Consider the following 17,226-nt stretch of genomic DNA (forward strand, 5'->3'; position numbering starts at 1 on the left):
GAGCTGGGTAAATAAATGCTTCCAGGCCAGGGTTGGCAGCTCATACCTGTAATCCCAGCACACTGGGAAGCCGAGGTGGGAGGATCACTTGAGCCCAGGATTTCAAGACCAGCCTGGCCAACATAGTAAGACCCTGTCTCAACACAAAATAAAATTATCCAGGTGTGGTGGCTTGCCCCTGTGGTCCCAGCTACTTGGGAGGCTGAGGTGGGAGATTCTGATTCAGAACATCTGCAGTGGGGCCTAGAGAATCTGCGTTTCTGAACCACATCAGGGAGGATTCTGAAGCCACAGGTTCATAGCTTCTGTTCTGAGGAAGTTTTAGGAAGATGAGCCCAGTGGTCAAGAAAGAGGCTGAAGACAGAAGGATAGGTAAGAAGACATTGGGACCATCCAGGTGGGCTACATAGAAACCTTCCCTAGAAAGGGAGGGCTGGGAATATGCCAAGGTCCTGGGAGTTTGGGGAAAGCATGTGGACGCTGGGAAGGGATGGGAAACTTGACAACTACTGATAGTTGTTAGTGTTTCTTAGGTCAAGCCCATTTTTCTTTTCTTTTCTTTTCTTTTCTTTCTTTCTTTCTTTTTTTTTTTTTTTTTGTGAGACAGGGTCTCGGTCTCTCTTTGTCACCCAGGCTGGAGTGCAGTGTCTCAATCACAGCTCAATGCAACCTTGACTTCCCAGGCTCATGTAATCCTCCTGACCGGGCCTCCTGAGTAGCTGAGACTACAGGGACACACTACCATGCCCAGCTAATTTTTATATATTTTGTAGAGAGGGATTTCACCATGTTGCCTGGGCTGGTCTCGAACTCCTGGGTTCAAGCAATCCTCCCCACTCAGCCTCCCAAAGTACTGGAATTACAGGGATTACAGGCATGAGCTACAGTGCCCAGCCTACAAGCTCATCCTTGATAAACACTATTCATCTTAACTAATCAGTGTTGAGGCTCCTTATTTCAACTTCCTTCCTATGTGTTCAGCCTTGTGAAGCCAGAATCCATCTTTTTGACCAAATTCATAATGTTTTTGCCATATGGTCTCAAGGGCCTTGATGAACATGTAATCCTACTCTAGGTAGTTTCAGGGACAGAAGACCTCCTTCAGGACTGAGAAAAAAAAAACAGTCTTGTGTTTTGGATGAATCCATGAAAAGGCTGATTAAGATTGGCTCCAGTTGGCTGGTTAGGTCCTATCAAGCTATGGTGTAGCACTCTCTTTTAAGACTTGACAGTTCTTCTCAGGTCCTTATAAGTCACATGAAATCCAGTAGAGCATTTTTAAGTCACAAAAACTGTTAAACTTTTCTTAGGCCCAGTTAGGCATCATTAAATCTTACTGATATTAGTGAAGTCACAAGATTGAACCAGGCATAATGAAAATAGAATTTGTACAACTTAATGAGATTTGATGAAGATTATTGAACCTTATTCTGTCCTTAAGGCAATAGGACTAAAATTTAAAAATTCAAGTTGGATAAATGCAGAAGTTGTTTTTTTTTCTTCTTCTTCTTCTTCTTTTTTTTTTTAAGTAAAGTGAGCTAGCTGAATTTACAAGGCCTGTGTGTCCCATTCCCTGAGGGCCCTCTGTGACTGCTAGTTTGAAAAAGAATATGTGCTAACTTTTAATGGGCTACTCTCTCTCCTCCCTCCTAGGTGGCATAAATGCATCTTAATAGGGTCTTCTGGACATGCTTCTTTCACCCACAGAAGAGAACCCTGGAGTGTAGGCATTCCAGGCACCAAGCCAGACCCATAAGGGAAGCAGCTAGACCTGTGGAGTCCTCACAGATCTCATCAGGCAGACAAGCCCATACTCCAGCAATGTTGGGTGGAGAGATGAGTGGGGAAAAGAGCAGGGCTGGAAGTGAGTCATCCTTGGCTAAGTGTGATAAAGTAGGTCTCCAATCAGCCAGAGACACTAGATAATGCCCTTTCATTGCTGGAGAGAGAATCTGTGACTCACTTGGCATTTTGTGGGTTAGAGCTTTCAGAATGTTTCTGTCACCGGCTGCATTAGAAGCTCAGAAGTAAACTTTAAGATAGGTCTTTATACATTTGATTATGTTACATTTGAAACACATTTGTTTTATTTTTTAGAAAGGTTTCCTTAAATTAGTCACACCAGGACATATACTCTTTCTTGCCAATATTTTTAATTCTTGATCTCAGAGTCAGTCTTTAGCTACTGAAGATATAGGAATTCAGCAGACATCTAGTCCTCATGCTAATAACAGTAATAATGATAATTATAATACTATCAAACACATAATAAAGTTTTTTTATCATGCCTGTAATCTCAGCACTTTGGGAGGTTAAGGTGGGAAGATTGTTTGAACTCAGGAGTTCCAGACCAGCCTGGGCAACATAGTGAGACTTATCTCTACTAAAATTGTAAAAAATTAGCTGGCAGTGGTGGCATGCACCTGTAGTCCCAGCTACCCGAGAGGCTGAGGCTGGAGTATCAGTTGATCTCAAGAGGTTGAGGCTGCTATGAACTATGATCACACCACTGCACTCCAGCCTTGGTGACAGAGTGAGGGTCTGTCTCTAAAAAATAAGTAAATAAATAAATAAATCAAAGTAAAGTTTATTCTATATCAGGCACTGTGTTAAGTACTTTACAAATACTAACTCATTTAATCCTCACGACAACCCTCTGAAGTTACGGCTTTTATTTTCTCCATTTATAGGTGAGAAAACTGAAGCATGGAGAGATTAGAGATTTTCCCAAGATCACAGAGCTGGTAAGGGGTGGAGTTGGGATTCAAACCCAGGCAGCATGCATATAGAGTCTATACTCTCAACCTATAACATCAGCAGTAATCAATTTGGTTAGGAAAAGCCATCCACTATATTCCTGTTTTGGAAGGGAACCCATGATACACTGTTGAAGTTTTTCATTAAAAAAAAAAAAAAGAAATCAGGTAACAATGAGAACAATATGGTTTTATCCTTTTAAATAAATATATGTGTTTGTGTGTGTGGTTGGAGGAAGAGCAGGAGGGAAGCGGGAGGGGGAGAGATAGCAGATTTGAATTTGGCTAGGACAAGGAGGTCTGGAGGAAATCATAATCACAGTAGTTATTTTGGGGGAGTGGGAGTTGTATAGGTAATTTCACTTTTTACTTTACATACTTATATATTGTTTTAATCTTTAAAAGCATGTGATAAAACACATACACACGCACACATTCCAAGAAACTGGCAGGCATCAGCTATCTAAGACTACTGAAGAACTACTTAAGCTTTCACCTATAATTACTGACACAGCATGTGGCTTGGATTTCTGCAATCCTGAGAGAAAAGACCAGGTTCTCCCCTGCTCTCAGGCCTGAAAGCAGTGATTCTCACCTAGTAGGTACTCTGTAAATGTTGTTTGTGGTGGTATGGTATTGCAAAGTATGTTGTTTGAATCACATCCTTCTATTCTCTCAGACTCTGGGATCATTATAAACTCTGCCAAGTTTTCAATACTCAGGAAATTTTGATTGGCTCTGTAGTTCCAGGGCTGACTAACTTTTTCTTTGGGGGGCGAGAAAATAAGTATTTTAGGCTTTTTGGGCCGTAAGATCTCTGTTGCAACCACTCCCGCTGCTGTTGCATGAAAGCAGCCAGAGAAAATATGCAAAGAAATGGGCGTGCTGTGTTCCAATAATATTGTAGTTACAAAAGCAGGCAGAGGGCTGCATTTGGCCCCAGGACAATAGTTTTTGGACCCTGCTCTAGCTGCTCAGAACAGTGCCATTTGCACTGAGAAACAGCTCATTTGCTTTGTTTTCAGGATAGGTTTCTTCTGAAGTTCTGAGGGCTTTGCCCATTTGTGAAGATCTGACGGATGTACTTTGGAAATTGTGAGGTGTTTATCAAATTCCTTGGACAGTTAAAACTCTCAGGCGGCCTCATTCTTGCCAAGTGAGAGATTTGAGTTGCCTTACTCCACAGTGCCAGAGGATTACGTTTGGAGTCAGCATACTGTTTTTTTGCTAGAACTTTCTACAAAGTACTCGGCTTTTGTTTCTTTGCTTAGTTCAATCTCTAGAGAAGACAAGAGATAAAAACTTCCAGTCCACCTCTGATGGCCATTTGTGCAAAAGGAATACCCTGTCTCCCCTTTCCCAACTTTCAGTGTTAAAAGCAGTGTCTTCAGGTCAATGAATGCAAGAAAGCTGTGGGTTGCACATCACAACCTGGCCTATTCTGTGGTTCTCTTCTGTGACTCAGAGCCAGCATGTGAGTTTTATGCTCCTTTTTACCCCCGTACTACACCCATGGAAGGAAACCATCCTTCCCATTGTGACAGCTTTATTAGACCCACCACCCAAAGGCAGTCCTGGTTGTACCTGGTTATCATCCTTATTGAGAATCCTAATTAAGTCCCGAGGAACTGAACCAATTCGTTGTTTCTTCATTCCAGCTCCAAGTTGGGCTGCCTCAACAGCTCATTTCCTTAGCAGGTTTCCTATCTTTTCTCTACTACAGTTAGAGTGCCCTGCTCTCCATGAGTACCTACCCTCCTCAGGGAGGATATTTCGGAAATATTTCAAGGCCTTGGACTTTATGTTCCTGTTCACAGCTCCTCCCAAGGGGGTGTAGGATCTTTATACAATCAGGCCCTTTGGCAGCCCAAATATTGATCAAGAAGCAGTTGACAGGCAAAACCACGTAAGCTGATATGGTTAGGCTTTGTGTCCCAACCCAAATCTCATCTTGAATTGTAATCCCCATAATCCCCATGTCAAGGGAGAGACCAGGTGGAGGTGATTGAATCATGGGGGTGGTTTCCCCTTTGCTGTTCTTGTGATAGTGAGTTCTCACTAGATCTGATGGTTTTATAAAGGGGTCTTCCCCTTTCACTCAGTACTTCTCCTTCCTGCCACCTTGTGAAGAGAGTTCTGTATAGCAGTATGAAAATGGACTTATACAGTACATATGAGTAGTTTACAGGCTAAGGATACTTAACTACACCTCCAACCAAATTTGTAGCTTTCTTCCTTCTGATCCCTTGGGACTGACAATTGAAGTCTCTTTGGAAAAGTGCAAGGACAAATCATACCCCACTCCCCCATAGTACTAACTACAAGAGTTTGTTTGAAAAAATGTGTACATTTTGTGTTCAGGACTTTAAAAACCAATACATTAATGCTTACCTTTAAACTCTACCCTGTGGATAGAAGGGATAATGAAGAGCACTATTTTTCCTTTCTGCATGCTCTTAGATATGCAAGTATTTAATAAGTTTTAACTTAAAAGTTATGCCTATTCATTTGCATAGCAAACTTTGTCTTACACCAGGAGTATCCAATCTTTTGGCTTCCTTGAGCCACACATAAAATACACTAACACTAATGTTAGCTGATGAGCTAAAAAAAAAAAAAAAAAAGGTCTATAATAAATATAATGTTTTAACAAAGTTTATGAACTTGTGTTGGGCTGCATTCAAAGCCATCCTGGGCTGCATGTGGCTGGTGGGCTGTGAGTTGGACAAGCTTGTACAAAACACATGGACTCCCAGAAGGAATCACCCCAAATTAAGGCGATTTTAGTGTGAGGGATTAGAATGGGCCATCTAGTTTTCATGCCTGGCTGCCAAGAGGAAAAAAGGAAATGCCTTGTTGAAAAAAATTCTGTTCTGGTTTGTGAGATCACAATGTCTAGTGGCTGCAAATCTTGAAATTATGAGATTACTCAGAGACTGTAATTTAAACTTTATTTCATATCTATTGTTAAATTGCACAAAATCAGTGAATGGTTTGTAAAGCTACACCAATGGACAGATGTTTACAGTTGAAATCATGGGATTTACATAATGGCAAAAGTGTATATTTATAACATCCTCTATATACAATAATCAGTATAGACGGAGAAAATGCACTTAGTCTTTGCAAATCATGCACACCACAGCAATAACACAAAATGTTTTTTCTGTAACAAGTTCTTCCACTGGCTCAGGCTTCATCCTGCTTTCCAACAGTACCTATCAGTTTTAAAAGCAAACATTTTCAATTAAAACTAAAGAAAATTGAAATATCATAGTGATCTACTAACTATTTTAAAAACACAATTGTACACAAAATAGTTTTACTCTAAAACATTGTGACTTCAAAGTGTAGTTTTTAAAAACTTCCTTTCAGTTTTTTAGCTCTCAGGATTTTCAGGATTGCAATACTGTCAGACAAAACAAAAGCTAGAAATAGCGATACAAGCTCAGAGTCAAGAAAATCCATTTTAAACCCAAATACCCAGCTTATTGTCCAGTTTGTGGCTATATTACTACAGAAGAAACACATGAGCAGATTGTAAAAGATATAACTTCATGGTCACACTTCTAAGCGTGTCCCTTCTGAAAACATAAATGCCACTTTCAGTCACCTTGTTTGATTTACAGCCAGGAGGTTAGTATAAGTCATTGCATAAGTATAGCAAAATCCATAGTAAAATGAAAACTGCCAGGAATCATGATGCTTGACAGCACGGTGGGTCACATACTTCTTTTTATCTTGGTCAGTTTGTAATTGATACCATAGAAGTATTTTTGCATCAACTTACACTACCAAATCACTCTGCTCAACTATTATGTTCCTGATATGTAACCTCACTACAGAACAGTTTTTACTTTTGCTCTTTTCAAAACAAAAATTTCGTAGAAGGGTTTGCCCACATTATCAATGTGCTATTGAATAACTCTGGCTAGCCTTCCTAATGCTTATTTTATCCTTTTTTGGCTTTTGTAATTGTCTACAAATCTGTCAACACGAAAAAGAACTAAAGGGCTAGAAATAGTTGGCCCAACTGGAAACATTACAGTAGAGATGTAGAAAAAGTAAGTAAGAGTTCACATTTTAGGTTAAATTCTATCTGATCAAGAATAACTTCAGCAATATTTTTAGACACATTATCCTGTTCAAGTTTCTTGATTAGGACCTCACTACACGAATATTGATAAAATAATTCTATAGAAAGAAAGTCCTGACTTTAATCCAGGATTATATACCACAACAAACTCAGCAACACACCATTTAGATGATGAAGAAAGATTCTATACATGGGTTAATTTGGAATGAGCACAATTCAGAGAAGCCTTAAAATGAATGGGAAGCAGCGCCAAAATGATTCCAATATTGTTGAAATTACAGTGCCCTGAAAGCGCCTGGAAATTAGATCTTTACATTGGTATTTCATTTTGAAAAAAAAAAAAAAAAAAGATGTTTTGTTAAATGTGAGATACACCCTGTTTAAAACCTTTAAACAGTAGAAGGTAGAAAAAGTTTTAACTTTTAAACATCTCTTAAATATCAAGATATGAGTCCTGTTCTTGAAAAGCCAATATTTTGACATAAAACTACTCATGTTTGGAGAGGAATTTTTTATTTTCTACAGCTTAGTAAGATTCACCATCAGTTGTTATTCTATTTAAATAGATTCCTTGTTAAAATCAGAAGAAAACAAAAGGTTTTATATTTCATTTTAGTCGCTTTATGTTTATACTTATTCTCACCCCTGGAAAAAATGTTTGAATCCAAGACTGGGTTTTAACAGTGTATCATGAATAATTTAAAGTCCATTTCTTAGCCATAAGTTAAATGGTCACATTTTATGTTTTCATTTTGTCTCCATGACTAATTTAAGAACTTCTTAAAATATCTAAACAGCAATTTCTGGTGAGTCTGGCTTGGCTTTCGGATTTCATAAATAGTCCAACCCCAAAAAGACAATTTAATTCCATATTGAGATTTGTTTTACCCACGCACAGTATAACACTGAATTGAAAGGCAACTGTAAAGGCAACATCTAAACTTTTCTTTTTTTAACTTCCCCAATGAAGGAAGCAGGATGTGTTTGGACACTTTCATCTTTTAAACTATGCCATCTTTTCAGTGGCGCTTTGGGAGAAGTATGTGCAGGCCTTTTTGAGCCATTTAACGCCATTTCTCTACACTGCCTATGTAGTCGTTGGTTCCATTGCTGGTGTTACCGTTCTGCTCCTTGCCTGAGTTCTGCTTCAGGCTTTCCCGGTTCTCCTTCTGCCTCGAACTCCGAGTCAGATTCTGCATCAGATTCTGTGTCAGATTCTGAGTCAGGTTCTGATTGGCATTCAGATTTGGGTTCTGACTCTGATTCTGATTCGGATTCTGGCTCTGGCCCTGGCCCTGGCTCTGAAAATGGGTCTGAAGGAGCCTTCCCTTCAGAAATTTTCGTTGTTCCTGACGCTTTCGCCTGGCCTCCTGATGCTCTTTCTGCCTCATAAACTGATACCTCTGCAAAAAGAGGTCTTTGGCATAGCTGTACAACTCCATATCCAGAAAATTCAGTCCCTCAATACGCTTTTGAATTTCCTCATTGATCTCTACACTAGAGGCCCTAGTGGTATTATACTGGGTAAATGGCGAAATAAAGTTCATGTTGAAGGTTTTCTCAAACAGATATTGGGTCTTCCGCTGAAACTCCGTGAGGCCAAAGAACGCCATGTGCTTCAGATTTGATTTGGCACTTTCCAGAAGGACCTTGTTTCTTTGCTTTTCAGGCATGACAGAGAGGTTGTAGCAGCCTACCAGGGTCAGGTCAGAGAGCATGCGCACCTGGCGGTTGTTGGCTAGATTATAGGGACAGTCCATAAACTCTTTGAGGGGGCAGCCAGACCAGTCATCGCCAGTGTAGCAGCTAGGCAGCTCTTCGGAGGTTGGAGGCCTTCCATCGCAGACATGAAGGGATGCTTTCCATGTTGCCCCTCGCTGGACATGCCTCCACTCACTCAAGTACCGGGACACTGGGTCTCGGAGGATGGTGATGTAGTGGAAGTTCCTATGGATGAAGCACAAAAACCAACAGTCAGAGATATGGGTGAAATAAGTGGAGTCATGGAGGTACATGGCATTTGTGGTGTTCACTGGCCAAAAAGGAAGGCAAAGCAAAAATGACAGGGATCTGATGGCATTTGTCCTGTAAACTGTCCCTCAGCAGTCCCCTCTGCTGAGTCTCACTAGCCTAGAGATAGCTAAGTTTTTCAACCAATTTGCTGATACTTCAGCTAAAACAGGTATGAAAAGGTTAGATTCCAGACATCGACCTTGTCTTGCTTCACTCCTGTTCCCCCTTCCCCTCTTTTTCTCCCTCTCTAGCCAAAGATAAAATCTTCCCAATGACACCATTGGCTAACTAGGCAACCACTTTATTTCATGCTCCCCACTGTAAACCATTTAGTGATCATGAAATGGAGACTCAATGGAAGCACATGCTTTATTGGAGTGAAATGGAGTTGACAAGTGGATTAAAATTCTAACCTTATTACATATGCAATAGCATATTTTCTAATATTCAGTCTAATCTGCATATCTTTATGTTTTTGAAAAAACTAATTAGAAGAGTGTATGATATGATACTCTTGATTCTGGCTGTTGTCATATTACGGCTCATACATTATGGAAGTGGAATGTAGAGATAGGCAGAGTAGCCCAGGGCCTCCAGAAATAAGCGCTGTGCTTAGTCACTGACTGAAATAGACATGGTAGCTGCCAATGGCATATATGCAAGCTACTACCTTGGTTTCCAACTTTGCTCATATGATAATATTCCCAGGATAGGAAACTTAACGCTATCAGCAGCTTCAAAATGTCCCTTTTCCTTATCTACTGAAAGGGCACATGGATGTCAGCAAGTGTGGAAGCTTTGCTATATGGCTATCTTCTCTTTAGGGCTTCAAACAAAGTTCTTTGCTCAAATAGCAGACTAGCAAACATTTAAACCACATGCTAACATACTCACACCATACATGGTAAGCACACACCCCAGAAACATCAAATCTATGATACAATCAGGCATACGCAAGGAGAGAACCCTGTCGTTGTGCTTTTCATGAGAAATGAGTTACCACTCAGGTACAGAAGATGAAGGACGAGGTCACAGAAGGGCATATTGTGGAAGGAAAGCAACAATAAACATTGAATATTAGCATTTAGCTTCTTGAAGGAAACCCGGAGAATGGCTTGCAACTTTTCTGAAACATTCATTCCCATCTGATGGAGTGGTTGTTCTCTACATACGCATGAGGAGCCACAGAGAACCTGCTCAGCCACCTGCTTGACTGAATATTGGCTGATGTTCATTGAGGAAACATTTCTCCCAACTGGGACTTCCAGCAACTCAGGCATCCTGAAATCTATCTCCTATGCCTCTATCCTGTGCATGGTGCTTGCTCTGCCTGCCATGATCTTCCCTCTTTGGCTGGAAAATTCTACTCATCCTTCAAGTACCAGTTCGAGTACCATCTCTTCTGTGAAAAAATGTACCCCCACTCTGTGTTGCCAGTTATCATTTCTTCCTCTGTGTTGCCATGCACTTCATACTTAGCCTTTGTTAAAATATTTGTGATACTGGGGCTGAGCACAGTAACCCCAGCACTTTGAGAGGCTGAGGTGGGTAGACTACTTGAGGTCAGGTGTTTGAGACCAGCCTGGACAACACGGTGAAACCCTGTCTGTTAAAAATACAAAAATTAGCCAGGCATGGTGGTGTGCTCCTGTAATCCTAGCTACTCAGGAGGCTGAGGCACGAGAATCACTTGAACCCAGGAGACAGAGGTTGCACTGAGTTGTGGTCATGCCACTGCATTTCAGCCTGGGCAACAGAGCGAGACCCTACCCCTCCACCCCACCACCCCCCCCAAAAAAATGTGTGATACTGAATTATAATTAATTGTTTATATTTCCACTTAAACTATGTTTTCAATGACAGGGGCTCTGTCGTATTCTTCTATATAACCCTCATCCCATCAATTCTAGCTTTGTACATTGGCCTTTATCCCTGGCATTAAGCAGAATCTCAGTAACTTCTTTAACTGCTTACTTGATGAACTATGCTGGGGAAGAGGAAGGAGAGAGCTAGGGACATGCCTCATGACATAAAAACTCTGGATAATCTTCCAAGTGCCTTGTAAAAAATCACAGGAAGGTTTTTCTTAAAATAAATCACTTTATATATTTTTTTAGGAAGAAACAAGCATAGGGCACAGGAGAAGCATCTGGGAGTGAGGATGGAAAAGGGGCCAAGAGCACCTTCACTTATCTCACTACTTTCCCTAGGACCTGACTTTGTTGGTGCCACTAAATTTCATCTCCATAAGGAGCCACTGCTAAAGAGTAGTAGCTTTTGTTTTCCAGTAGCCTTTACCAACAAAGATGACTACTAAAGCCCTGGGTTCCCTCCTTCCACTCCTAGTTTTAGTATTCATCCATTCAGTGCATATTTATTGAGCCTTTATGATAGCCCTGAGGCAACAGTTTAGTGGCAATTAGTCCGATTATTTGGAAAAATAAAAAGAAATTTATTAAGGCCTGCGACACATTTGGATTAACCTTTCAACCAGCTTTTCCAGGCATGCATTGTAATGGGGGCTGCTTGGTGTTTTAACCCCCCAAAATGGAGTCGCCTTCATGCTTAACTGGAAGTCCTCTTGCCCTAATTTGTTGTATTGGTTCAAGCCTACAGTGACATCTTCTGGTAAATATTAAGAGTGCACCACAGTGCAAGTCTGCAGCTCTCCTTCCTAAACACTGTTCCTAGTCTTTCAGAGCAAATAGATCCCAACCACCAGGGTTAATGACACAATCAATGTTTCATAAGCACCACCCCTACCCCAACATGGATAGAGAGAAGGCAACACAGAGACAGACTTTCAGAGAGGGCCTCTCATGTTATGGGTGTGTGGATCCAGTATACATTCAACTTGAAGGTCACCTAGTGCCCTTAGGAAATACAGACAGCCCCAATGTAGGCAGCCTCTGTGTCTACACTGTAGGGATTATCACTGCAGCAGAGAAGTTAGAGGGGCACACACATACACACACTGCTGCCTTGTTGATGACAGCCACCTAGACTCAGATGACAATACCTGCAGAGTTTCAGTGAGTGTTAACAGCCCCCTTCTTCCAGGGCAAATAGCCTTGGAGACCTAGAATGCCTCCACTGAAAGCACTTGATGCTGCTTAGAAATATTCCACATGTAAAAAGAAAGAAAGATCTGCTGAAGGGTAGGTGTCCAGTGTCCAGGGGTCTCCTGAATTGCATGGTGTGTTGGAAGTAGGAAGGCAGGTAAAGGTAATACCTTGGAGGTTATGTCAGAAAAAGAATCCAGGATGCTCATTATATCCAAGGAAGAGCTTTTAGGGCAATATGAGAAACACGCTGGGGAATGTGGCTGGAGTGGGGGGCAAACAGAGACGTGGCCAGTTTTCCCTCAGTGGTCAGGTCAGGTCAAGACTTGTTTAGTCTCGGCACCTAGTGTGTGCCTGGCACTGCGGCAGGCACTGGGGATACAGACAAGGATAAGACATGGAAACTCGGGGAAAGTGTTGCAATTGTGTGTGCTACGAATGCTTGGAGCAAGTAAAGGGTGTGATAAAAAACACCTCACACTGATTTCTAACCTAGCCTAAAGATAAGACAAGGGTTTCTGCAGCTTTATTTTTAAAAACAAATAAGAATTAGATGAGGCAACTGGGCACGGTGGCTCACACCTGCAATTCCAGCACTTTGGGAGGCCAAGGCAGGCAGATCACTTGAACCCAGTAGTTCGAGACCAGCCTGAGAAACATGGTGAAACCCTGTCTCTGAAAAAAAATAGAAAAATTAGTGGGCGTGGTGGTGCACACCTGTAGTCTCAGCTACTTGGGAGGCTGAGGTGAGAGGCTCACTTGAGCCTAGGAGGTAGAAGCTGCAGTGCGCCATGATATCACCACTGCACTCCAGCCTGGGTAACAGAGTGAGACTCCATCTCAAAAAAAAAAAAAAAAAAAAAAAAAATGAATCAAGGAGAAAGGAAAGGAGTATAAGACAAGACAAAAGGGTCAGCATGGGCAGACGCACAGAGGCATAAATCAGCCTACTGTGCAAGAGAAATGTGCATCAAAAAACTTCCTGGGGAGTGAAGGAGTAGTGGCAGGAATTGAAGATGGAGAGGGAGCCCAGGACCTGGTTGTGAAAGGCCACAGATGCCATATTAAAGCATTCAAAGTTAATTCCACAGGAAACAGAGAGGCTTTGAAGGGCTTTAAGCAGGGGAATGACACGATGAGGTCTGTGTTTTAGAAAGGTCATTATGTATAGTGTGTGAAGATGAAATTAGTGAAGTTAGTTAAGAGGTTACTGCAGAAGACAAGGCAAAAGAGAAGGAGGAGCAGACTAGAGAAATATTTAGCAGGTGAAAGTGACAAAAGGGATTCAGGGGAGAAAGAGGAGGAGTTAAGGATGCCTCCTAAGGCTCTGGAAAAGGTCTGAGGTGCCTGCAGGATATCTGAGTAGAGTTGAATGAACAGATCTGGCACTCAGAGAGCAACCTGAACTGAAGATAAGATACGGAGTGGTCAGCACAAAGTGGTAGTTTCCAGACCATCATGGTCTATTTAGGGATCTTTTTAAAATTCCACTTGTGTGGCTTCAGATATTTGAAGACAGCATTTACCCCAAGGATTCTCTTCTTTACGCTAAAAATGGTTTTCAACTATTCTCTATATAGCTTAAAGGCCCCACTATTCTGTTGTCTGCCTGCAAATGCATTCCACTTTATTGGAACATGGCCCTCTAAGCATGATCTGACAAGCAACAAGAAGGGACAGTCTATCACTTCCCTCATTCTTGACACCATTTCTCTTAATGTGGTCTCAGATCACATGGACCATTTTGGCGGCCACACCACACCACTGATACACAGTAAGCTCAATTGTTTCATTCTTTCACATATATGCCACGCTGAAACTCAATCTATATTGTCAGGAACTGATGCAGTGTATTTGTGGCCCTGTTTAATCTCTTCTTGATGGAGGAAATCTAAGCTTGTCAAAAGACATCTACATTCTGATTATATCCCCCGATGTCTTCACCATACTTTCCTGTTCCTGTTGGCAATGCCTGGATTCAGGCATTGACCAAAACAGAGTAAGATGCAGGTGACAGCAAGTCTCTGATAGTTGCTGGAAATCTTTCTTCAGGTTGACATGAAACTGAAGGGTGCTGCTGAATGGACTGACTTAATTTTAACTGAATGAGGCCAGTTCAGCCCCAGGAAAATCATACTCTGCCTGTTTCACTTAGTAGTAATTGGACAGGACTTTCTTGTGACCAAACGTATCACCTAATTAAAATGACAAGGTGTCACATTTTTTAATTGGAGCCATGACTCCCAGTTGGGTTACATGGGTTAATTGAATGGCTGATTGGTGCTTCTGTATGCCCATGGTGCCTTACAGGCACTACGCAGTTAAAGGTTTGCCACTTTCTATTGAAGGACAGTTCTCTGGGTGGCCTTGTACCAACACAGTACTCCCCTCGTTTTTGCTTGTCATTCTTAAGAATAACTGTAGAATGTGCTTGGAGTGCAGTATCCTGAGATAGGGAGGAACTGCCTGAAACAGCAAGAGCCTTGTTCCAGTCCTTCCTGGAGAATCTAACATCTTGAGATAGGGAGGAACTACCTGGGACAGCCTAGCCTTTATTCCTCTCTCTCTTGGAAGCAGGATGTCCTTCAAAGCTTTGCTAAAGGAGTCACATGGTCCCTGAGGTATATAACTCAGGAACGGCTGCCTTTTGGGGTCCCTCAGTGATGGTGCAAGTGAGGCATGCTTAGTCGAGACTCATTCACCCAGGCAACTTTCTTGAGTCTTGGGAAACCAGTTCACAATGGATCCTAGGCTTCTTTTGTCCCTTGCTGCCTATCTGTAAGTAATAAACCCACTTTATGTAACTTGTTGCTTATGAGTGTGTTCTGTTTCACCAAACCCATATAAGTTTATAAACAATGCAGTGAACCTGCTTTGTGTCTACAAGTTTAGGCCAACTTTTTCCTATCACTGATAAGCAATTGTGGAAATAATAGCAACAAATGAAAGAGTTGTCCAGGCAAGAAACCAAGGGGCCATCCTTGACTCCTCTAATCCCTCACTACTAAGGGCTAAACATTCCCTTAAGTCCTTTCTAGTTTCTAAACAGCTCTGAAATCCATCCTTTGCACCACTGCCTGGGGTTAGGACTTCATCACTTCTCTCCTGAAACATTGCAGTAGCATCCCGTCCTACCCTTCATGTCTCCAGTCCCAAGCCACTTCCACACCCTTAGATGGCACATACCTAACCTGTCATTCCCTAATTAAGCCCTCCCAATAGCTCCCTATCAACTATGACATGAAGCCCAAGCTCTTCCACATGCTAGAGACAGCCTTGTGGAACCCAGCAACCACCTTTCTTTCTGTCCAGCCTTATCTCAAGTGAGCTCCCTCTATACAAGTCTTTCTCAATTGTGAGTGATCTTCCATCTCCACTCCTCAAACCCCCAACTCTGGGCCACTTGGCAATATCTGGGGATATTTTGGTTGTAACAACTTGGGGAGGGAGTTGGTACTGGCATCTCGTAAGTCAAGTCCAGGCATGCTGCTAGCTATCCTATCATTCACAGTCCCCCTACAACAAAGAAATAACCTGCCTCAGATGCCAATAATGCCAAGGTTGAGAAACCTTGCTCTATACCCTATATGAGGAATTTTCCAAATCGAAGTCCCAGGCAGTGACTCCACAGGTGCTTTGCCTCTGTGTATGGACTGCCTACTCTTTTGAATGACTTCTATTTATCCTTTGTAGGTTACCTGGCAAAGTCTTTCAAAACTCAACTCAAAAACTGTCTTCTCTGCAAAACCTTCCTTGACCTCTCTGGACAGAATTAAGCACCCCCTTCTCTGCTCCAGTCGCCCTGATGTTCTCCCATTGTAACATGTATCACAATGTGCTGGGATTGTCAAGTGATTTTTCTGCCTCTTCCACTGGACTATGAGCTCTGGGAGGGTAAGGACCATGTATCGTTTATCAACATAATATCCCCAGGGCCTAGCACAATGTTTGACATAAAGTAAGCAATTAATAAAAGATTGTTGAATGAATTTCTGCAGCAGAAGCAGCAGAGCTTATGACAAGCAAATAGGAAAAGGTGTATTTTATTCTTTGATAAGGAAAAGCCACTAGATGTCACTATGAAATAACAGATATAACATTTTATACCTGTAATGGAGCATTTTAAGGAGATGTAGCTGTGAAGGAGATTTAGTTATATTTAGCTGTTGTCTCTGACTTTTTGTGCAGTATCCCAGTTTAAAAGAAGGCTGGAAAGTTTAAGGACGTTAAAAATAACTAAATGGTTAAAAACAAGAATCTTATTTTTTATTCTCCTTTTAATAGACCATTCTGAAATAAATGCCCAAGTTCTAAGTCACAGAATCCTACACTTGTCAGAACAGAAGGAAACTTTCGAGACAGTAAATCATTTAGGTCAAGCCCTTCACTTTAAGGGTGGGGATATCAAGGCCTAGAGAGAGACAGGCAGGGGCTTGCCCCCAAATCACACCTTGCCAATAGCTCCTGAGAATCTATCTACCTAACAGAACTATTTCTGGGCTGAAGGCCTGTCATTTTATAAGACCCTCTTTGTGTCTGCTAGTTACCTAGGATGGCACATTCAACCAGGCCTGAAAGAACTCACCAACCCCCATGAAGGGTAAACATTTGGCTGCTCGAAGAGGACACTTTCTTACACCAACTACATAGCCAGGAGCTGGGGGGGCTCTGTGCCTGACACTTACACATTAACTCCCAACAATCCTGTGAATTATTATTATTATTCCCTTTTCCAGAATGAAGAAACTGAGACTCAGAGATGACGTGACTCTGGGTCACGCCTCAAGTTAAGCAGGGGTGTTCAGGTCTCTCTCACTCTAGAAATGGTATTCTTTCCATACCCGTGCTAGGGCACAAGCCCAGGACTTCTGATTCTATGAGTAAACTAAAAAAGTGGTTCCTAAAGTGTGAGCCCAGAACCATCAGCATCAGCATCATTTAGGAACTTGTTAGAAATGCACACTCTTAGGTCCACTCACTGAATCTGAAACTCAAAGGCTGGGGCTTGCCAATCTGCATTTTAGGAAGTCCACCCAGAAATTCTGATGTACACATAGTTGAGTTTGAGAATCATTGTCCTAGGCATGTGGCTTCAGAGATCAGAAGTCTCTCAGAAATCCCAGGTGGTATCTAGAGTGTAGACAAGCCAACTGTGCCCCCAAGTGCAAGCCCTAACTCCTCTCTACTCCTTGGAGAAACCCTGGGGGCACCCATTTCTGTCAAGGGAAAGTCCAGGGAATGTTGCCTGAGCAAAGTTCTGAGGATCATGCTGTAAACATTTGCTTTCCTTTGAGGCTCC

At 41.9% G+C, this 17,226-nt stretch overlaps 1 protein-coding gene across 3 annotated transcripts in view; it reads right to left on the reverse strand.

The window, feature by feature from the left end:
- Positions 1-5,693: 5,693 nt before the first annotated feature.
- HS6ST2 (heparan sulfate 6-O-sulfotransferase 2) overlaps positions 5,694-17,226 on the reverse strand; it is a 349,965-nt gene continuing 338,432 nt past the window's right edge. For all 3 annotated transcript variants that reach the window (XM_050777608.1, XM_050777607.1, XM_050777606.1), the window contains one exon: positions 5,694-8,799. In XM_050777608.1, coding sequence (XP_050633565.1) covers positions 7,917-8,799 — 883 coding nt within the window. In that variant the 3' untranslated portion in view covers positions 5,694-7,916. The remainder of the gene's footprint in view (positions 8,800-17,226) is intronic.

This window comes from Macaca thibetana, chromosome X (genome assembly GCF_024542745.1).
Source record: "Macaca thibetana thibetana isolate TM-01 chromosome X, ASM2454274v1, whole genome shotgun sequence".
Lineage (NCBI taxonomy): Eukaryota > Metazoa > Chordata > Mammalia > Primates > Cercopithecidae > Macaca > Macaca thibetana.